At 42.6% G+C, this 24,380-nt stretch overlaps 1 protein-coding gene across 3 annotated transcripts in view; it reads right to left on the bottom strand.

Moving 5' to 3' along the window:
- LOC132390384 (heme transporter FLVCR2-like) overlaps nt 1-24,380 on the bottom strand; it is a 264,051-nt gene that overhangs the window by 58,190 nt on the left and 181,481 nt on the right. For all 3 annotated transcript variants that reach the window (XM_059963006.1, XM_059963011.1, XM_059963001.1), the window contains exon 6: nt 15,309-15,419. In XM_059963006.1, the coding sequence (XP_059818989.1) occupies nt 15,309-15,419 (111 nt within the window). The remainder of the gene's footprint in view (nt 1-15,308; nt 15,420-24,380) is intronic.

Genomic DNA, 24,380 nt, shown 5'->3' with positions numbered 1-24,380 from the left:
CGGGCTCGGGAATGGAAGTTCTCAGGACTCAGGACAGACCGCTCCCGAATGCGCTCTCCACCGTGCCGGATTGATGTGGAGGATCAAAAACCCAAAAATTAAACCACTGCATTGCTTAGTAATAATTGCAGCTTTCATCGGGGCAGAGCCTTTCTCACTTCATCCTTTAAAATTGTTCTGATCGTTGACTGACGTAGCCTAACGCTTTTCCAATGACCGAGGCATTTCACCTCTTTCCGATTGCTTTATTATTTCCACTTTATTTTCAATCGTGATCATGATTATTTTCGCGAACAAAAACACTGCGGATTCAGATCTCTCCCGTCCAGTCCTAATGCCCACTGCACCGAGACAGGTTAAATAACATCTGGGATTCTGCTGGGTCCTAAGGTCCACTGCGTTGAGACAGGTTGAATAAGGAACTTGAGCATCCGCGAATTTTGGTATCCGTGACGGGTCCCGGAACCAATCCCCCGTGGATAAGGAGGACCGACTGGACTACCTGGTGTTTCCCCAAAGAATTCCAACAGGTTCATCAGGCAAGAATTCCCATTTAGAAAACCAAACTGGCTTATTTTAATGTGTGCCTCCAAGTAGCTCAATCTTCAACCTTAGTAATAGACTCCCAACATCTTTTCAACCACTGCGGTCAGACAGACTGGCCTATAATTTCCTTTCTTCTGCCTCTCTCCTAAAGAATGGAGTGCAATTTGCAATTTTCCAGTCCTCAGAAATCACTCCAAAATCCATTGATTCTTGAACGATCATTAGTAATGTCTCCACAATCTCTTCAGCTACCTCATTAGAAATCTGGGGTGTAGCCATCTCGTCCAGGTGATTTATCTACCTTCAGACCTTTCAACTTCCCAAGCACCTTCTCCTTAGTAATGACAATGACATTCACTTCTGCCCCCAACACTCCTGTATTTCTGCTGTACTGGTAGTGTCTCCCACAGTGATGACTGACTCAATCCTACCACTGTCTGTTGGGAGTTCATATATTCTTCCCTTGACTGTGTCATTTATCTCCGGGTGCTCTGGTTTCCCCTCAGTCCAAAAATGTATCTGTTAGTAAGGGAACTGATCATTGCAAATTGTCCCTTGATTAGGCTACGGTTAAATCAAGGGAGACTGGGTAGCGAGGCTAAAAAGTCCCAAAGAGCCTCAATAAATAAATGAATAACTAAAAAAATATACTTAATGTTAATTTCACCTCCAGTACTACAGTATCATTTCCAGCAGTCTGATATTCGCTCTCGCCCCTCTTTTACTCTTTATATATCCAAAAAAAACTTTTTGTATCCCCTGTTATATTATTGGCTAGCTTACCTTAATATTTCATCCTTTTACCCATGGCTTTTTCAATTGGTTTTTAAAAGCTTCCCAATCTTACACCTTTCCACCAAACTTTTCTTACAGTATATGCCTTCTCTTTTGCTTTTATGGTTCCTTGACTTCCCCCTTCAGCCATGGTTGCCTCATAATTCCTTTACAATACTTCTTCATCTTTGGAGTGTATCTTTCTTCCACCTTCTGAATCTCCCACAGAACCACCACCAACTGCAGTTCTGCAGTCATCCCTGCTACTCCCATTCCAATAAACTTTGGCTCCTCTTTGATCCCATTCTGGTTGGCTGCCGGTTACCAGTGGTGTTCCACAGGGGTCCGTGTTGCGGCTGCATCTTTTTATGTTGTATATCAACAATTTTGATTATGGAATAGATGGCTTTGTGGCTAAGTTTTCTGATGATACAAAGATAGGTGTTGGGGCTGGTAGTGCTGAGGAAACAGAGAGTCTGCAGAGAGACTTGGATAGATTGGGGGAATGGGCAAAGAAGTGGCAAATGAATTACAATGTCGGAAAGTGTACGGTCATGCACTTTGGTAGAAGAAATAAACGGGCAGACTATTATTTAAATGGGGAGAGAATTCAAAGTTCTGAGATGCAACGGGACTTGGGAGTCCTCGTGCAGGATACCCTTAAGGTTAACCTCCAGGTTGAGTCGGTGGTAAAGAAGGCGAATGCAATGTTGGCATTCATTTCTAGAGGAATAGAGTATAGGAGCAGGGATGTGATGTTGAGGCTCTATAAGGCACTGGTAAGACCTCACCTGGAATACTGTGTGCAGTTTTGGGTTCCTTATTTAAGAAAGGATGTGCTGACATTGGAGAGGGTTCAGAGATGATTCACTAGAAAGATTCTGGGAATGAGAGGGTTAACAATATGAGGAACGTTTGACCACTCTTGGACTGTACTCCTTGGAGTTTAGAAGAATGAGGGGGGACCTCATAGCAATATTTCGAACGTTGAAAGGCATGGACAGAGTGGATGTGGCAAAGTTGTTTCTCATGGTGGGAGAGTCTAGTACGAGAAGACATGACTTGAGGATTGCAGGGCGCCCAATCAGAATAGAGATGCGAAAATTTTTTTTAAAGCCAAGAGGGTGGTGAACCTATGGAATTTGTTGCCACAGGCGGCAGTGGAAACCAAGTCATTGGGTGTATATAAGGCAGAGATTGATAGGTATCTGAGTAGTCAGGGCATCAAAGGTAATGGTGAGAAGGTGGGGGAATGGGACTAAAGGGGAGATTGGATCAGCTCATGATGAAATGGTGGAGCAGACTCGATGGGTCGAATGGCCGCCTTCTGCTCCTTTGTCTTATGATCTTATGGTCTCTTTTCATGCCTCTGTAATTCCCTTACTCCACTGTAATATTGATACATCTGATTTTAGCTTTTCCTTCTCAAACTGGAGGGAGAATTCTATAATATATGATCACTGCCTCTTAAGGGTTCTTTTATCTTAAGCTCCCAAATCAAATCTGGTTCATTACATATCACCCAACCCAGAACTGCTGTTCCCCAGCTGATCCAAAAAGCCATCTTGTAGGGATTCTACAAATTCCCTCTCTTGAGATCCATCACCAACCTGATTTTCCCAATCTACCTGCATATTGAAATCTACTATTACTATCCAACATTGCCACTTTTACATGCTTTTTCTCTCTCCTGTTTTAACGTAGCCCACATCCTGGCCACAGCTCGGAGGTCTGTATATAACTCCTATCGGGGTCTTTTTACCCTTGCAGTTCCTTAACTCTACCCACCAGGATCCTACACATTCTGATCATATGTTAACTCTTTTTAAAGATTTGATTTCAGTTTTTAACCAATAGAGCCACCACACCCCCTCTGCCTGCCTCTTCTTTTGATATAATGTGTATCCTTGGATGTGAAGCTTCCAAGAATGATCTTCCTTCAGCCACAACTTGCAGATGCCCACAACATCATATCGACCAATCTCAAGCTGTGTTAGATCATCTACCTTATCCTGTATACTGTATAACACCTTCAGTCCTTTTCGATTTTGTCCCTGTTACACTTTAACTGATCCCATTGGCTGCAATTTTGCCCTATCTTCTGCCTGCCCTTCCTCAGTCTCACTACAGACTGCCTCTGCTTCTATACCAACTGCCTCATCCTCAGCCCTAACATTCAGATTCCCACCCCCCTGCCAAATTAGTTTAGACCCTCCCCAACAGCTCTAGCAAACCTGCTCGCAAGGATATTGATCTACTTGGGTTCAGGTGTAATTCCTTTGTACAGGTCATGCTTTCCCCACTGAAACCCTGCACCCTGCAACAATTCCTCAGTCACAAATTCATCTACCAATTAATCCTATTCTTATCCTCACTGGCAAGTGGTGCAGGTGATAATCCAGAGAATACTACCCTGGAGGTCCTACTTTTCAACTTCCTGCACAACGCCCTATATTCTCTTTTCATGATCTTCTCTCTTTTCTTCCTTATGTTGTTGGTTGCCAATATGTACAGGCAGACAGACAGACACACCTTATTGATCCCAAGGGAAATTGGGTTTTGTTACACCAACCAAGAACAGTGTAGAAATATAGCAATATAAAACCATAAATAATTAAATAATAATAAGTAAGTTATTCCAAGTGGAAATAAGTCCAGGACCAGCCTATTGGCACAGGGTGTCTGACAGTCCAAGGGAGGAGTTGTAAAGTTTGATGGCCACAGGCGGGAATGACTTCCTATGACACTCAGTGTTGTATCTCGGTGGAATGAGTCTCTGGCTGAACGTACTCCTGTGCCTAACTAGTACATTATGGAGTGGATGGGAGACATTGTCTAAGATGGCATGCAACTTGGACAGCATCCTCTTTTCAGACACCACCGTCAGAGAGTCCAGTTCCACCCCCACAACATCACTGGCCTTACAAATGAGTTTGTTGATTCTGTTGGTGACTGCTACCCTCAGCCTGCTGCCCCAGCATACAACAGCAAACATGATAGCACTGGCCACCACAGCCTCGTAGAATAGCCTCAGCATCATCTGGCAGATGTTAAAGGACCTCAGTGTTCTTTGCCCAGTCCAGTTTATTGTCAGTTCGTATCCCCAGGTATTTGTAATCCTCCACCATGTCCACACTGACCCCTTGGATGGAAACAGGGGTCACCAGTGCCTTAGCCGTCCTCAGGTCCACCACCAGCACCAGCTATCATGATTTCCGGCTGTTCACCCTCTTGATTCAGATTCGTGAGGAGGATGATAGGCAGATGGAGAAAAGTAGAGTTTAAGAGCTGAGAATCATCATGCGGGATGAGGAATCATCAAGGTGATGAGCCACAGTTTCTCCCCCAGGGTAGGGAAGTACAGAACAAGAAGAAAGTCACAACAGTCTGGTCTCTGGCACTGAGTCTTGCTCTGTGACCCTAATCCACCTCACACTTACCTGGGTTGAACTCCATCTGCCACTTCTTAGCCCAGTTTTGCATCCTATCGATGTCCCATTGTAACCTCTGACAGCCCTCCAAACTAACCACAACACCCCCAACCTTTGAGTCATCAGCAAATTTACTAACCCATCCCTTCACTTCCTCATCCAGGTCATTTATAAAAATCACAAAGAATAAGGATCCCAGAACAAATCTCTGAGGCACATCACTGGTCTCAGGGTAAGTAGGTGAGTTCATTCCTTATTTAACTCTTGAGAGAATAGGGGGCATGTCTACAGATTCAATGTTCTGTTCTGGCTGTCAGGTGTGGAATTTCCAGGAGACTTCCACCCTCCCCGATGGCCACATCTGCACCAGGAGCATCAAGATGCAGCTCCTTAAAGACCGTGTTAGGGAACTGGAGCTGCAGCTTGATGACCGTCGGCTTGTTAGGGAAGATGAAGCAGTGATAGACAGGAGCTACAGAAGAGTAGTCAGCCCAAGGCTACAGGAGGCAGATAAATGGGTGACTGTCAGGAGAGGGAAGGGAAAAAGTCGGACAGTGGAAAACACCCCTGTGGCTGTACTCCTCAACAATAAGTACTCCATTTTGAGTACTGCTTGGGGGGAAGCAACAGCGGCCGTGCCTCTGGCACTGAGTCTGGGCCTGTGGCTCAGAAGGGTGTAGGGACCTGAAGAGGATGGCAACAGTAATAGGGGACTCTATAGTCAGGGGGACAGACAGGCAATTCTGTGGATGCAAAAAGGAAACACAGATGGTAGTTTGCCTCCCAGGTGCCAGGGTCCGCAATGTTTTTGGACATGTCTACAATATCCTGAAAAGGAAGGGTGAGCAGCCAGAAGTCGTGGTGCATATTGGTACCAATGACATAGAAGAGGGAAGAGGTTGTGAAAAAAGAATACAGTGTTAGGAAGTAAGCTGAGAAGCAGGACCTCAAGGGTAGTAATCTCAGGATTGCTGTCTGTGCCAAGTGACAGTGAGGATAGGAATAGAATGAGATGGCAGATAAATGAGTGATTGAAGAAATGGAGCTGGAGGCAGAGAATCAGATTTCTGGATAATTGGGATATCTTTTGGGGCAGGTGGGACCTGTACAAATGGGTCGGGTTGCATTTGAATCAGAAGGGGATCAATGTTCTTGTGGGCAGGTACACTAGAGCTGTTGGGAGTGGTTTAAACTAATATTGCAGGGGCAATGGGAACCAGTAAGATAGAGCTGAGAATGTAGTTGATGGGTGTAACGTGAATGTAAGGAAGGACAAGCCAAATATTGGGTACAAATGAAAACAGAGCAAACAGTTAAATGATACCATAGGAGCAAAATTCAAAAGGGTGAAGTATGCAGGACTAAAGTTACTGTATTTAAATATGTGTAGCATTCGGAAAAAGGTGGACAAACTCGTGGTACAATTAGAGATCGGTTGTTATGACGTTGAGGCTGAACGTCAAAGGTTGGGAGCTTATCACTGAAGGATATGCTTTCTATCAAAAGGAGAGGCAGGAAGGCAGAGGCGGTGGTGTGGTTCTGCTGGTAAGAAATGGAATTACATCTTTAGATGGAGGTGGCAGAGGGTCAAAGAACGTTGAATCTTTGTCGGTTAGGAAACTGCAAGGGTTAAAAAACCATATGGGAATTATATGGACCCCAAATAGTAGCCCAGATGTGGAGCTGAGATTGCAAAGGGAGCAGGAAAATGAATGTAAGAAGGCAATGACACAATTATAATGTGGAATTTTAATATGCAAGGGGAGTGGGAAAATCAGGTTGGTGTTGGATCGCAAGAGAGGGAATTTGTTGTATGCTTATGAGGTGGCTTTTTAGAGTAGCATGTGCTTGAGCCTACTCAGGGAAACACCACATTAGAATAGGTGTGTAATAACCCAGATATTATTAGGTAGCTTAATGTAAAGATGCCAGGGTCCAGGATGTTTCTGATCAAGTTCACGATATCCTGAAGTGGGAAGGAGAACAACCAGAGGTCGTGGTATATATTGGTACCAACAACATAGGTAGAAAAAGGGAGGAGATCCTGAAAGCAGACTGCAGGGAGTTATGAAGGAAGTTGAGAAGCAGGGCCACAAAGGTAGGGATTATGGCCTGAGCCATGCGACAGTGAGTAGAATGAGGTGGAGGATAAATGCACGGCTGACGGATTGGAGCAAGGGGTAGGGATTCAGATTTCTGGATCATTGGGATCTCTTTTGGGGTAGGTGTGACCTGTACAAAAAGGACGGTTGCACTTGAATCCCAGAGGGACCAATATCCTGGCGGGGAGGTTTGCTAAGGTTACTGGGGAGAATTTAAACAAGGATTGCTGGGCGGGGGGTGGGAACCAAACTGCATAGATGGAGAAAGGGGCAGTTGGCTCACAAATAGAGAAAGCTTGGAGACAGAGTGAGATGGAGGATTTGCAGGTGATAGAGAAGAGATGCGATAAAGACTGATAGTTTGAGAAGTGTCTATTTTAATGCAAGGAGTATTATGAACAAAGCGAATGAGAGAGCGTGATCAGTACTTGGATCTATGATGTTGTGGCCATTACAGAGATTTGGATGGCTAAGGAGCAAGAATGGTTACTTAGAGTACCGGGCTTTAGATGTTTCAGAAAGGACAGGGAGGGAGGCAAAAGAGGTGGGGGTGTGGTATTGTTGATCAGAGATAGTGTCACGGCTGCAGAAAAGGTGGACGCCATGGAGGGATTGTCTACAGGGTCTCTGTGTGTGGAAGTTAGGAACAGGAAGGGGTCAGTAACTATACTGGGTGTTTTTTATAGACCACCCAATAGTAACAGGGACATTGAGGAGCAGATAGGGGGACAGATTCTGGAAAGGTGTAATAATAACAGGGTTGTCGTGGTGGGAGATTTTAATTTCCCAAATATCAATTGGCATGTCCCTACAGCGAGGGGTTTAGATGGGGTGGAGTTTGTTAGGTGTGTTCAGGAAGGTTTCTTGACACAATATGTAGATAAGCCTAGAAGAGGAGAGGCAATACTTGATCTGGTATTGGGAAATGAAACTGGTCAGGTGCCAAATCTCAAAGTTGGAGAGCATTTTGAAGATAGTGATCACAATTCTAACTGCTTTACCATAGCACTGGAAAGGAATAGGAACAGACAAGTTAGGAAAGCGTTTAATTGGAGTAAGGGGAAATATGAGGCTATCAGGCAGGAACTTGGAAGCATAAATTGGGAACAGATGTTCTCAAGGAAATATGCGGAAGAAATGTGGCAAATGTTCAGGGGATATTTGCGTGGAGTTCTGCGCAGGTACGTTCCAATGGGCCAGCAAAAGGATGGTAGGGTACAGGAACCGTGGTGTACAAAGGCTGTTGTAAATCTAGTCAAGAAGACAAGAAGAGCTTACGAAAGGTTCAAAAAACTGGGTAATGATAGAGATCTAGAAGATTATAAGGCTAGCAGGAAGGAGCTTAAGAAAGAAATTAGAGCCAGAAGGGGCCATGAGAAGGCCTTGGCAGACAGGATTCAGGAAACCCCAAGGCATTCTACAAGTATGTGAAGAGCAAGAGGATAAGACGTAAGAGAATAGGACCTATCAAGTGAGACAGTGGAAAAGTGTGTATGGAACAGGAAGAGATAGCAGAAGTACTTAATGAGTACTTTGCTTTAGTATTCACTACAGAAAAGGATCTTGGTGATTGGAGGGATGACTTACAGTGGACTGAAAAGCTTGAGCATGTAGATATTAAGAAAGAGCATGTGCTGGAGCTTTTGGAAAGTATCAAGTTGGATAAGTCACCGGGACTGGATGAAATGTACCCCAGGCTACTGTGGGAGGCGAGGGAGAAGATTGCAGAGCCTCTGGCAATGATCTTTGCATCATCAATGGGGACGGGGGAGGTTCCGGAGGATTGGAGGTTGCAGATGCTGTTCCCTTATTCAAGAAAGGGAGTAGAGATAGCCAGGGAATTATAGACCAGTGAGTCTTAATTCAGTGGTTGGTAAGTTGATGGAAAAGATCCTGAGGCAGGATTTATGAACATTTGGAGAAGCATTATATGATTAGGAATAGTCAGCATAGCTATGTCAAAGGCAGGTCATGCCTTACGAGCATAATTGAGTATTTTGAAGATGTGACTAAACACGTTGATGAAGGTAGACTAGTAGATGTAGTGTATATGGATTTCAGCAAGGTATTTGATAAGGTACCCCATGCAAGACTTACGGAGAAAGTAAGGAGGCATGGGATCCAGGGGGACATTGCTTTGTGGATCCAGAAATGGCTTGCCCACAGAAGGCAAAGAATGGTTGTAGACGGATCATATTCTGCATGGAGGTCAGTGAGCAGTGTGCCTTAGGGATCTGTTCTGGGACCCCTTTTCTTTGTGACTTTTATAAATGCTCTGGATGAGGAACTGGAGGGATGGGTTCGTAAATTTGCAGATGACGCAAAGGTTGGGGGTGTTGTGGACAGTGTAGAGGGCTGTCAGTGGTTACAGCGAGGCATTGATAGGTTGCAAAACTGGGCTGAGAAGTGGCAGATGAAGTTCAACCCAAATAAGTGTGAAGTGGTTCAGTTTGGTAGGTCAAATATGACGGCAGAATCTGGTATTAATGGTAAGATACTTGGCAGTGTGGAGGATCAGAGGGATCTTGGTGTCTGAGTCAATATAATACTTGAAGCTGCTGCACAGGTTGACTTTGGTTAAGAAGGCATCATCAATCGTGTGATTGAGTTTAAGAGCCAAGAGGTAATGTTATAGTAATATAGGACCCTGGTCAGACCCCACTTGGAGTACAGTGCTCAGTAATGGTTGCCTCACTACAGGAAGGATGTGGAAACTATAGAAAGGGTGCAGAGGAGATTTACAAGGATGTTGTCTGGATTGGTGAGCATGCCTAATGAGAATAGGTTGAGTGAAGTCGGCCTTTTCTCCTTGGAGTAGCAGACGATGAAAGGTGACCTGATAGATGATGAGGGGCATTGATCATGTCAGAGTCTTTTTCCCGGGGCTGAAATGGCTAACACAAGAGGGCACAGTTTTAAGGTGCTTGGAAGTAGGTACAGAGATGTCTGGTTTTAAGGTTTTTTTACACAGAGAGTGGTGAGTGCGACTGTGGTGGAGGCAGATATGATAGCTTCTTTTTAGAGACTCCTGGATAGGTACATGGAGCTTGGAAAAATAGTGGGCTCTGGGTAACCCCAGGTAATTTCTAAAGTACACATTCGGCACAGCATTATCTAGACTACTGGTCACCAACCTCTTTTAAGCCCAAGATCTCCTACCTTGGCCTTAGTAAAAGGCAAGATCGACCTCACATCAATTAGTTACACGCATGCGCACCAAGGCAGAAAAGACCGGAAGTAAAACCCCACAACCCGGAAGTAGAAATAATATATAAACACTGGGGATACCCACCCTTTTTTTTTTGCACCACGGACCGGTTTAATATTGATAATATTCTTGTGGACCGGCCGACGGGGTGGGTGTTAAACATGACTGGAATACAGCGATACTCGAAGCAGGTTCCTTATGTCCAGTCTATTCTAGTTTTTGCGGCTCTCGGCTTCCGTCCCACTTGCTCATGTTTTTTCCACTGAGTAAACTCAGCAGGTTCGTCTTTAAGTGCTGGGTGCTTGGACTCAGGGTACTGAAGCAGCTTTGAGACATTGCCTCATTAGACAGCCTCCGAGTCTGAACTCAGCCTCCTGCCCGCCTGCCGCCAGACACCTTGGCCAGGTACGGCTGGTCGTGAGTGGGGTGAGAGGACAATGTCAGGGCCGGAGGTCCCCGTGCTGGGGCCGCGGTGGTCACAGTCCGGAGAGCGCGGCCGACCGAGCGGGGAGTGCGACAGAGTGCCCGCCTGCCCCCCTTGTAGGATCTATCGGTCGACAAATGTTTGTTTCAGTAGATCGCAGTGAGGTAGCTGCTCTGATACTTACGAAACGCTCAGTCCAAATTAGGTCATCTGCGAATATTTTAGCACCAGGTTCCCCATGAACATTCGGTGTGCTAAACAGGTTCATAAGCAGCGCTCCAGGCCAGTAGCGACGGCACTTCCCGCCGGCCGCCCAAGGGCAACCGGTGATCCCTGGCACGAGGGTATCACTGTGTTTAGTCACCTGATGACTTTGCGTGGGTTCAAGTTCAACAGTGGGCGTGACAGGGAATGTGCAGCTGACTCACAGCGTTTCCTCACGGCCTGGTGGTTGGGGACTACTGAATTACACTGCGTAATTCAGGTGTGGGAGAGCTATACGCATGTGCACTGGACAGAAAGAACAGAACTAAAACCCCGCAACCTGGAAACAATCTCTCAACAGTAATTGTCTATTTATTTTTCATTTTTTTCAAGATCAGCTGGGAAAGTCTCAAAGATCGACCAGTCGATCGCGATCGAAGGTTGGCGACCACTAGTCTAGACAGAGTAGATGTGGAAAGGATGTTTCCCATAGTGGGGGAGTCTAGAACAAGGGAGCACAGCATCAGCATAGGGGGCATCCATTTAAAACAGAGAAGCAGAGAAATTTCTTTAGCTAGGGCAGCTGTGGAGACCAGGTTGTTTGGCTCTTTTAAGGCAGAGATTGATAGATTCTTGATTGGACATGGTATCAAATGTTAAGGGAATAAGGCCAGGGAATGGGTTTGAGGAGTTGAAAAAGGATCAGCCATGATTGAATAGCAGAGCAGATTTGATGGGCCAGATGGGCTAATTCTGCTCTTATGTCTTATGGTTTTATTCAGTCTCTGGTAACTGTTCTGGAAACTGGGCATGTTTTCGGAGATGACAACTAGTGCATCCACAATCCATTTCCTTAAAACCCAAGGACTCAGTTATCATGGAGTCACAGTCATACACAATGGAATAAGGCCCTTTAGTGCATCTCCTCCATGCTAACTGTGTGGTCAGTGAACTAGTCCCAGCTGCCAGTGTTTAGTTCACGCCCTCTAAACTTCTTCAATGCATGTGCTTATCTAAGCAACACAGACAAAATGCTGGAGGAACTTAGTAGGCCAGGCAGCATCTGTGGAAAAGAGTTCAATCGACTGCTGAAGGGTCTCGGCCCGAAGCATCTTCGGTACACTTTTCCACAGATGCTGCTTGGCCTGCTGTTCTCCTCCAGGATTTTGTGTGTGTTGCTCACATTTCCAGCATCTGCAGATTTTTCTTGTTCATGTACTTAGCTAAATGCTTTTAAATGTTTCTCATATTTCTACCTCAACCAGTAAATTGTTCCAAATGGCACCACTTTTTGTGTGAAAAAAAATTGCCCCTGATGTCCTTTAAATCTCTCACCTTTATTCTTAAATTATGCCCTCCTTTTGTTAGCACCCTTTCCCAAGGAAAAGGACAGTGTGTTTTATGATCTGTAGGTGGTGCCTCAACAGAGCTGCATCCATCACCTTGACCATCGCATATAGGAGCTCGAGGACCCACACTCAATGATTCAGAAACAGCTTCTTCCCCTCCACCATCAAGTTTCATAATAGTCCATGAACCTATGAACACTACCTCACCATTCATTTCTTAGTTGTTTCTTTTGTAACTTATGGTGATTCTGTGCCTTTGCATTGTACTGCTGCCACAAAACAAATGTAACATCATTTAAGCCAGTGATAATAAACCTGATTCTGATCTTTGATAGCTTCACCTGGGAGGTATTTTGAGCTGAGAACATCTCCGAATATATGGAGGTGGTCACAAGCTTCATTCAGAAGTGCACTGAAGACCTTGTTCCCCAAAAATTGGTCTGGGTCTACCGAAAGCAGAAACCTTGCATAAATAGTTCAGTGTGTGTTGCTCTCAGCGTAAGGGATAAAGCCTTTGCCTCTGGAGACCAACAGTAACTCAAGATATGCCACTATGATTTGCGTAGAGCCATCAAGGTAAAATGGCTACACAAGGACAAAATCCAGTTACAACTCTGCGACAATGACACATGCAGCATGTGGCAAGGACTATAGTTTTTTTGGAGGATCTTCTGGAGTTTTTTGAGGATGTAACTATGAAAGTGGACAAGGGAGAGCCAGTGGATGTAGTGTACCTGGACTTCCAGAAAGCTTTTGATAAAGTCCCACATAGGAGATTAGTGGGCAAAATTAGGGCACATGGTATTGGGGGTAGAGTACTGACATGGATTGAAAATTGGCAGGCTGACAGGAAACAAAGAGTAGTGATTAATGGGTCCTTTTCGGAATGGCAGGCTGTGACCAGTGGGGTACCGCAAGGTTCAGTGCTGGGACAGCAGCTGTTTACAATATACATTAATGATTTAGATGAAGGGATTAAAAGTAACATTAGCAAATTTGCTGATGACACAAAGCTGGGTGGCAGTATGAAGTGTCAGGAGGATGTTATGAGAATGCAGGGTGACTTGGACAGGTTGGGTGAGTGGGCAAATGTATGGCAGATGCAGTTTAATGTGGATAAATGTGAGGTTACCACTTTGGTGGCAAGAACAGGAAGGCAGATTACTATCTAAATGGAGTCAAGTTAGGAAAAGAGGAAGTACAACGAGATCTAGGTGTTCTTGTACATCAGTCAATGAAAGCAAGCATGCAGGTACAGCAGGCAGTGAGGAAAGCTAATGGCATGCTGGCTTTTATAACAAGAGGAATTGAGTATAGGAGTAAAGAGGTCCTTCTGCAGCTGTACAGGGCCCTAGTGAGACCACACCTGGAGTATTGTGTGCAGTTTTGGTCTCCAAATTTGAGGAAGGATATTCTTGCTATTGAGGGAGTGCAGCATAGGTTCACAAGGTTAATTCCCGGAATGGCGGGACTGTCATATGTTGAAAGATTGGAGCGACTGGGCTTGTATACACTGGAATTTAGAAGGATGAGAGGGGATCTGATTGAAACATATAAGAATATTAAGGGATTGGACACACTGGAGGCGGGAAGCATGTTCCCGCTGATGGGTGAGTCCAGAACTAGAGGCCACAGTTTAAGAATAAGGGGTATGCCATTTAGAACAGAGATGTGGAAAAACTTTTTCACCCAGAGAGTGGTGGATATGTGGAATGCTCCACCCCAGAAGGCAGTGGAGGCCAAGTCTCTGGATGCATTCAGGAGAGAGTTAGATAGAGCTCTTATAGATAGCGGGGTCAAGGGATAAGGGGAGAGGGCAGGAACGGGGTACTGATTGTGTATGATCAGCCATGATCACAGTGAATGGCGGTGCTGGCTAGAAGGGCCAAATGGCCTACTCCTGCACCTAGTGTCTATTGTCTATTGACTGCACACCATCACGGACTTCAAGAGGAAACACAGCAGTACAGCCAACACTGCTGCCTTGTTCCTGGACAAGCTGAATGTCTTTTACACTCAATCTGAGGTTGATAGGACTGAACCCCCGAGGAGAACCACTGACGAGACCTGCACCTTGGTCATCTCAGAGGCCGAAGTACGTAGAGCATTCCAACATGTCAACAACTGCAAGGCAACTGGGCTGGACAGCATCCCAGGGCGCATCCTCAAAGTATGTGCGGAACAGCTGGTTGGTGTGCTTAACAGAATAATTGACATATAATGCGAAAAGTAGTCCCAACACCAAACCCTGCTGCATGCCACTAGTCACCGACAGCCAACCAGAAAAGGCTCCCTTTATTCGCACTCTTCCTCCTGCCAATCAGCCAATCTCCTATCCATGCTGGTATCTTCTCTGTAATACCCTGGACTCTTATCTTGTTAAGCAGCCTCATGTGCAGCATCTTATGAAAGCCCTTCTGAAAATCTAAATAAACAGTAGCCACACTGACTTTCCTTTGTCAATCCTGCCTATTATTTCTTCAGGATTTACTCCTGAAGCATTTTCCATGAGTAGGTATAGCCACACGGCAGTGGAAGTTTGAGATCACAGATTTTCTTCTCCAAGATGAGCTGCCAAACCCATCTGTCCGATGTGATTGGTTTTAAGGCACCAGTAACCTTCTCCTCTCAGTAGAAATGGTTCCGTCAGGCTTAGTAGCGAGGCCACATGTGAACGCCAAGAGTTGGATTCCTTGATCATCACCCTCTTTTTCCTAGCATTGAACCTGAATCCAATCCTCAATCCCCTGGATCTGAGTGATACAACTTTTGACACTAGCCTGCCTATCTAAAGTCAATATTGATTACATCCACTGCCTTTTCCTTCATTTATTGTCTTGATTAACTCCTTGAAGAACTCCCTGAGATTTGTTCGACATGACTTTCCGCACACAAAGCCATGCTGACCATCCTGTACCAGACCTGCCTCCAAATCAGTTCTTGGGCGTTGTCACCTTTCAAACTCTTATTTTCACCATGACTCATTGTTTAGTTATGTTGACATCCATTCCCTTCTCATACATTATTTTTGTGATGTTTTCTGGGTCTTCTTCAGTAAAGACAAGAAATAATTAATTTTTCTGCTCAATATCAGTTCTCTTGTCTTGAAAGGGAGCTAGGTTAACTTCCCATTTTACATATATTACCATGTCTAGTCAGAAAGCATCCTGCATACTTCTTAAAAGTCCTTTCAACACACCCTTCCACCTTGACACTCTTGTAAATAATCCTCCTGTAAACGTCTGCAGCACATCTCAAGAGGTTACTTACCCGAGCAGCCCAGCAGTCAGGAAGACAACCCAGAGGTAACCCAAGTCAAGTGTGAATGTGAAGACCACCATCCCTGCGAAGGATAAGAAGTAAACAACCAATGTGGTCTGTCTGAGAAAGGAAGAGAGAAGGAGCAACTTTAGAGGGTTGTTATTGCAGTAACTAACCACTGTTAGCAAAAGAGCATTAACCATAGGTGAACTCCTGTGGTCTTCGACAGGAAAGGGCCATCTCTGATGGTACACACCCACTGCCCAGATGTGCTTTTAGTGGTGTCTGCATGGAGCACCTTTAATAACAGAGCTCCTGTAAACCTCCCACTCCACACAGGTTTAAAGCAGACGTAGAGAAACATTGAGCCAAATCATCAGCTACATTGTTGTCACATATAACCTCCAATTGAAGAACCCTTTGGTAATCGTCCATCAGTGATGGTAATTCCCTGGGGTTGCCTCCCTTTGTCAGGGGGCATTCACATTCACTTTCATGAGGAAACATTAAAGCAAACATCCTAGCATGACATTTGTAATACAAACCTTTCTAAACCACACACAATAGTTAAAGCAACACACACAAAATGCTGGAGGAACTCAGCAGGCCAGGCAGCATCTACGGAAAAACGTACAGTCAACGTTTTGGGCCGAGACCTTTGGCAGGACTGAAGCAGTCCTGCTGAAGGGTCTCGGTTAGAAATGTCAGCTGTACTTTTTTCCATAGGTGCCGCCTGGCATGCTGAGTTCCTCCAGCATTTTGTGTGTGTTGCTTGGATTTCCAGCATCTGCAGATATTCTCTTGTTCACAACAGTTAAAAGCACTTTCCTCTGACACAGACAGTCCAACACACAAAGGCCTGCTCCTTGCACTCTGATCGCATGCAGCCTAACAGCGCATGGTAGCACAGAGCAATAAATACCTGTGTTTAGTATCTAGCCCTTGCAAACAGAGACTAAGGTCTTCAAACTCAGCTTCTAGAAAGAAAGCTCTGATCAGGTTATTAGCAGCAGAGGCGCAATGCTGTGTTACACTAAGCCATTAGGCAGTCTGGCAATGTACCAACGTGCTGTCCTCGGAGCAGTGCGATGCAGGTTCATGTGTTGCGATTCTCCACACGCTGAGTTCCTGACCTCAAGTGAATCACGAAAGGCAAGGGCACCGAATAGAGAGGAGGGAAAATCGGAGGAAGTCAGCTCAGGCCGCTCCTGTGGCTCTCCTAGCACCCAGTTACAAAGTGGATGGAACTGTTCTAATGAGAAAGAATAATCTCTGTTATACTGAGTCCCAGAGATGGGACTTCCACTATACCAATTAACCACAAGAAGAACTGCAGAGGCCCAAGTGCGGGAGGCCTGCCTGCCCACCCCCTCTCAGCAAAAGAACAATAGACAATAGACAGTAGGTGCAGCAGTAGGCCATTTGGCCCTTCTAGCCAGCACCGCCATTCACTGTGATCATGGCTGATCATACACAATCAGTACCCCATTCCTGCCCTCTCCCCTTATCCCTTGACCCCGCTATCTATAAGAGCTCTATCTAACTCTCTCCTGAATGCATCCAGAGACTTGGCCTCCACTGCCTTCTGGGGCAGAGCATTCCACATATCCACCACTCTCTGGGTGAAAAAGTTTTTCCACATCTCTGTTCTAAATGGCATACCCCTTATTCTTAAACTGTGGCCTCTAGTTCTGGACTCACCCATCAGCGGGAACATGCTTCCCGCCTCCAGTGTGTCCAATCCCTTAATATTCTTATATGTTTCAATCAGATCCCCTCTCATCCTTCTAAATTCCAGTGTATACAAGCCCAGTCGCTCCAATCTTTCAACATATGACAGTCCTGACATTCCGGGTATTAACCTTGTGAACCTATGCTGCACTCCCTCAATAGCAAGAATGTCCTTCCTCAAATTTGGAGACCAAAACTGCACACAATACTCCAGGTGTGGTCTCACTAGGGCCCTGTACAGCTGCAGAAGGACCTCTTTACTCCTATACTCAATTCCTCTTGTTATAAAAGCCAGCATGCCATTAGCTTTCTTCACTGCTTGCTGTACCTGCATGCTTATTTTCATTGACTAATGTACAAGAACACCTAGATCTCATTGTACTTCCCCTTTTCCTAACTTGACTCCATTTAGATAGTAATCTACCTTCCTGTTCTTGCCACCAAAGTGGATAATCTCACATTTATCCACATTAAACTGCATCTGCCATACATTTGCCCACTCACCCAACCTGTCCAAGTCACCCTGCATTCTCATAACATCCTCCTGACGTTTCACACTGCCACCCAGCTTTGTGTCATCAGCAAATTTGCTAATGTTACTTTTAATCCCTTCATCTAAATCATTAATGTATATTGTAAACAGCTGCGGTCCCAGCACTGAACCTTGCGGTACCCCACTGGTCACAGCCTGCCATTCCGAAAGGGACCCGTTAATCGCTACTCTTTGTTTCCTGTCAGCCAGCCAATTTTCAATCCATGTCAGTACTCTGCCCCCAATACCATGTGTCCTAATTTTGCCCACTAATCTCCTATGTGGGACTTTATCAAAAGCTTTCTGGAAGTCCAGGTACACTACATCCACTGGCTCTCCCTTGTCCATTTTCATAGCTACATCCTCCAAAAACTCCAGAACGGAGCTGGGAAAGGGGCAATGGAGATCAAAGAAGGGCAAGATATGGTGGGCTGCTTCATCTTAGCAAGCTAAACAGCAGCCTAGCCTGTGAGGTAGTTGTTAGTCTGCTCTACTTTACAGTACTCACAACAGGGATTCTACCCACCCCAGCTAGATCCAGCAATGGTCAGTCATGTTCCACCACATTCAGAATGCACTCTGCATCCATCAGTCACATTGGTGTCATTGAAGAGTGCTGTTAAGTAGGTGAATGCAGACCACACTCAGAGAGCTAAGCATTAGTGAGACACATCCAGCCACACAACTGTGTAAGAAGCTTTGCCACAACTTAGTAAATTAACTTCCATTCCATTACCATCCACAAAATAGAAGTCTAACTAATTTTGTATAGTGTCATCATATGTGGAGCATCCAATGAATGAAAAGTTCCCATCACACTGACCTAATGAGTATATCAAGGCAACACATTTTAAATTCTGTGCATCTAAATGAAAGATCAGACCCCTTTAAATCCCAGCAGTGAGTTGAAGGGCTCCAAAAACAGGGGTTAAAATCCGAGGGGGATCTGGTGTGATTTGCTGACAGCTGATCTTGTCAGACGTGACACTGAGCCAAGTCCAAAGGAGAAGGTCCAAATCCAGTCCGTGGTGAGTCATCTGTAGGTACATTAGCTCAGCATATCTGGGCTCATCAGCTTTGGAGCTAGAGTGGGAAGTGTCTACCCATCCCTGGATCAAGCTGATGTCTCTGATGTGCCTCTCAGTTAAAGCCGGCCGACAGTTCAAGTCTGCCTCATGCCTGGAAATGAGGCTGGAGCAGAGATCTGCTGGCACCTATGGAACGGCGGAGCAGAAATAATTCCAGAATTAGAACTGACCTGTATACTCCCCTTCTCATTTACTACCTCTGTATCCCTGAAAGTGAACGATTGCTGGAACCTGCATTAACAGATGTTGTCAAGAGAGTATTGCAGAGTAACAAATTTGATTGCTGAAGGCAACTTCTAAACTGATAAACCCCTTCAGCACTGTTCAGCATCACCTGGGTGTGGCTCTAAAATTTTAAAGCGTTACATCAAAATAAATTTCTTCAAGGAAATAATGAGTTTTCAGTTTAAGGATTGTCTGCAATATCCTGATTATACAATGCCCATCATACTGAGATACCTTTTACATTTTCATGTAACATATCTGAGGACCAGGAGAAAGAAGGTTGGGCTTTGCCTCTCAGTCCTGCTCCACCACTGATCTTCACTTCAATTCTACTCTGCTGAGAATTATTTTGGATAGGGATTATGTTCATCCCTAAACAGTGAACTACCACACTCTCTGGGACAGAGAATTCTAGGATTCACATCTCTTGAGTAGAGATTACTCTGCATCATCTTAAAAGGCTGACTCCTTGTTCTCAAAACATGACTCCTGGTTCCAGAATCTCTTACATCATCTCAGGAACTAACCTGTCAATACCCTTCAGCAACTCGTCTTGCCAAAATCATAACTTCTCATTGTACAAACTCCAGAACATTAACATAATGTTCCCTCTCTGTAATGTCTTCAGACTTTCATGGTATAAAGCTGGTGGGAGTGCCAGCTGTGAGGTAAATACAGAGGCTTTGGGAAATACGGATGGCTATCATGATAGGCAACGCCTGAGCAGATGGAATAAAATCTGGAGAAAGTTGTAAAGTCATCCATTTTGGGAAAAATAGAAAGAAAGAATATATTTTAAATGGTGAGACATAAAACTATTGAAATTAATGGGATCTGTGTGTTCTTTTACAAAAATCACTTACAAGCTATACAGGGACAGCACAACTGGGAAGTGACAGGCAGGGTTCTCTTTTATTTCAGTCATAAAGATGAAGGTATGCTGCTGCTAGTGTGAGATGTCCTACTGAGACCAGACCTGGAACACTGGTATCTATCTGATCTCCAAACCAAGAAGCAATTTCCTGCAATGGCAGGCTTGTCACAGAGAGATGAAACAGACTGGGCCTGAATACTTGAGTTTAGACGATTAAAGGAAGATGTGACTAAATGGTCAAAATTCAGCTGGAACCAGACATAAGAAAGAATGTCTTCACTTGGAGGTGGGGGGGGTGTCCCTTCATAATTCTTTATCCAAGGGTACTGTGGAGACTCAGGTACTGAGTATAATCAATAGTTATTTATTTTTTAAGATAATTATTTATATATTAAGGTAATCAAAGGATACTTTGGGTTACCCAGGAAAGCAAGGGTGAGATAAGAGAGCAGTGTTGATATTATTGAACAGGGGGTGGAGTTTCAAGATGGCGACGTAAACATCTGCCTTTTAGGCGCTCTTCACTTTTCTAACTATAATCACCCTTTAATCAAATCTTTTTGAATTTAATCAAATGAGTTGATATTTTCGATTGACTTTTTTTTCCTTAAAACTATATTTGATCTAACTTTGCCGAACTTAAAATGGCTACAAGTAAGAAATCGTCTAAGGAGCCTTTATCTATCGATGCAATTTCTAATCTTCTGGACACTAAACTTGCAAGTTTGGAAAGCAAGCTGGAAAGTAAAATGGCAAGTTTGGAAAACAAGCTTACCACGAAAATGTCTGAACTTGAAGGAGCTGTTAAATCGCTTGATACTAAGTTTCAGTCACAGGCAACGGATATTCAGCGGCATGAAGATAAGTTGGAGACTCTTGAAAAATTAATTGTTGAAAAAGCATGTACACTTGAGGAGTTGGATAAGAAGGTACAATCGACTCTTAAAGTTGTAAATCAGCATAAGTTTAAAATTACTGATCTCGAAAATCGATCTCGCAGACAGAATTTGCGAATTATCGGGTTTTCCGAAAAAGTTGAGTCCGGTGATTTAACTGAATTTTTCTCTAAATTACTGTGGGAAATTTTCGGTGATGAAGGTTTGCAAACTAAACCTGTTATCGACCGCGCTCACAGAGTTGCGAGGTTTTCGTCTATGACTGATAAACCACGAGCGGTGATTGTTCGCCTTCATTATCCTCGTGAGAAAGAGCTTTTAATTCGATTAGCTCGTAAAAAAGGTATGATTTCTTACAATAACTTCCAATTTCGAATTGTTGAGGATTATTCTTATGAGGTTATGAGAGCCAGAATCGCTTTTAAACCAGTGATGGCAGAGATTCACTCGATTGGACTTAAACAAGCTTTAATGTATCCAGCGAAGCTTAGAATTGTGCTGAACGACAACAGTCAACGATTTTTCAACACTCCGGAAGAAGCGAAGAAATTTGTTGAAGAATTTTGATCTTCTACTGCAACTTGAACTATGTGTTATGTGGAAGATTTTTCGGAGAGAGGATATCTTTCTATTTTAAGTTTTAACCTATGAAGCTGGGTTATAACTTCTTATTTTGATCTATGGGTCGGGTTTTTTTTTTACTATCATTATTGTTTATAGATGTTCTTTTTAATTTTTATAATATCTTTTTTTTTTCTCTTTCTGTTTTGGTTATAGACGTTTATATTTTGCAATAATGATTTACCTTTTTTTAAGATGTCGTTTCTTTTTCCCGTAAGATTCTGTTTTTTGTAAGCATTTATTTGTTTGCCTGTACTCAGATATGGGACGAATGTTTTGGATTTTTGGTTTTTGTTTATATATATATTGTACTGTTTATTATATCCCTTTTTTTTAAATCTTATTTTGTCTTTTAACAGATTGCTGAACTCACATTTGTATTTAGTAATATGGCTTTTTCAAAATGGCGTTTCTTCTTCCCATAAGTCTTTGCTTTTGAAACGTCATCTTGTATTTGAACATGGGATTTTTTTTTTAAAGGTATATTACACTTTTAAATTTTGACGTTTATACTTTTTTTATTAATGATTGTTTGTTTTATTATATTAGTTTTCTTTTATTTTGATTGATATATATTTTTTTTTGCAACTCTATATCTTAATTTGGGTGTTACATAGTTTTCTTTTAATCTTTTTATAGAGCTGCCATCTTGAAATGGGGGTAATATTAGTATTAGATTATGCGCCTGCCGCTTGGCTTTTTTTCGAAGGGTGGGGGGAGGGGGTAGGGATCTTTTTTCACTCTTTTGCTTTTTATTTTTTTGCTTTTAGTTTATGGGCCGACTTTAAACTATTAATATTGTTGAGGTGTCATGTTCTCCAGTTGCTCCTGAATCAATTTTCCTCCTTCCTGAATTGTGGGTTATGTGTCTTTCTAACCTTTTATGATACACACAACTAATATTAGTATGATGGATAAATCTGTTAACTTTATCTCCTGGAATACTAATGGTTTAAATCATCCGATTAAACGTAAAAAAATATTTAAAGTATTCCATAGACTGAATGCTAATATTATCTTTGCACAGGAGACCCATATCAGGAGGGAGGATAATCAACGTTTTTTTAGGTTCTGGAAGGGTCAACAATTTCACTCGAATTGTACCGCTAAAATTAGGGGTGTGTCTATTTTTACAGACCCCTCAATATCGTTTACACATCATGAAATTATCTCTGACCCACAGGGTAGATTTTTGTTGATAACTGGCTTACTTTTCCATCGGAAAGTTGTTCTAGTTAATATTTATGCTCCAAACTTTGACTGCCCTGAATTTTTTAAACGTTTATTTACTTCCCTTCCTAATCTAAATGAATATATGTTGATAATGGGTGGAGATTTTAATTGTTGTTTGAATCCTTCGATGGATAGATCGAAACCTATTCGTACTCTTCCGACAGATCAGCCCTACTTATTAATTCATTTATGGTTGACTCGGGAATTACAGAAATATGGCGGTTTTTGAACCCTAAAGATAAAGAATTTTCATTTTTTTCACATGTATATCATAGCTATTCTAGAATTGACTATTTTCTTATTGATCATCGGTTATTAACGGATGTTATTGATTGTAAATATGATTCTATTACTATTTCGGATCATGCACCTTTGAAGTTATCTATTAAGATTTCGGACTATTCCAATAATATCAGATCTTGGAGGCTTAACGCTACTTTGCTTCAAGACCCAGAATTTATCACCTATATAAAACAGCAAATTGACTTGTTCTTCTCAACAAACTGTACTGAAGAAATCGACAGTGGAATACTTTGGGACTCTTTTAAGGCTTTTATTCGTGGACAAATTATCTCATATTCTGCTGGTAAAAGAAAACAAAGATATTTAGATATTGCTTTATTAGTGGATAAAATCAAGGAAATTGATAAGATTTATTCCGTGACTCCTACCAAAGAACCTTATAAGAAGAGAGTTGAGCTTCAAATGGAACATAGTTTACTATTATCTTCTTCAATTGAAAATCAATTAATTAGGACCAGGGCTCAATTCTATATTCACAGTGATCGTACTGGTAAACTGTTAGCTAATCAACTAAAGGCTATCTCGACTAAGCGACAAATTATTAAAATTCGCAAACAAGACGGTAATTTAACTACTGATCATAAAGAAATTAATAATACCTTTCAAGATTTTTATAAATCTTTATATCAATCAGAATTTGATGGTGACCAGTCCATGATAGATAATTTTTTTAACAATTTGAATATTCCTAAACTGATAGATGAAGACCATAGCCTGTTAGATGCTCCTATTTCTATGGTGGAAATAGGAGAGGCTATCTCATCAATGAATTCAGGGAAAGCTCCTGGTCCTGATGGTTATATAGTAGAATTTTTTAAAACTTTTTCTTCTTTGCTTTCTCCTTGGTTATGTGAAATTTTTAATGATGCGTTTGCTAAGAAGAGATTACCTCAATCTTTTTATGAAGCTAATATCTCTCTAATTCTTAAAAAAGATAAAGATCCTACTTTATGTACATCTTATCGCCCTACATCACTATTAAATGTAGATTCTAAGATTCTTACAAAAATTTTAGCTATTAGATTAGAAAAAGTACTATCACAGATTATTTCAGAAGATCAAACTGGTTTTATGAGGAATCGGTATTCCTTTTTTAATGTTAGAAAATTGATTAATGTAATTCATACTTCACCACTCACAGTCCCAGAATGTGTTATTTCATTAGATGCTGAAAAAGCTTTTGATAGAGTTGAATGGATATATTTATTTAATACATTGAGAAATTTTAATTTTAGTCCTAACTTTATATCATGGATTAAATTAATATATCATAAACCTGTTGCTTCTGTTCTTACAAATAACTATAGATCCTCTTTTTTTCAATTATCTCGTGGTACGAGAAAAGGCTGTCCCTTAAGTCCTTTATTATTTAATATTGCATTAGAACCTTTAGCTATTGCTATTCGTGAATCTCCTAATATTTTTGGTATTACCCGTAATGAGAAGTTATACAAATTATCACTTTATGCTGATGATTTGCTGTTATATATTTCTGACCCTGATAGGTCTATTCCCGCTATTTTATCCTTGTTGGTTCAATTTGGTACTTTTTCTGGTTATAAACTAAATTTAGATAAG

The sequence above is a fragment of the Hypanus sabinus genome, chromosome 2 (genome assembly GCF_030144855.1).
Source record: "Hypanus sabinus isolate sHypSab1 chromosome 2, sHypSab1.hap1, whole genome shotgun sequence".
NCBI lineage: Eukaryota > Metazoa > Chordata > Chondrichthyes > Myliobatiformes > Dasyatidae > Hypanus > Hypanus sabinus.
The sequence above is the reverse complement of the archived record's forward strand: the minus strand, read 5'-3'. Positions and strand labels throughout refer to the sequence as shown.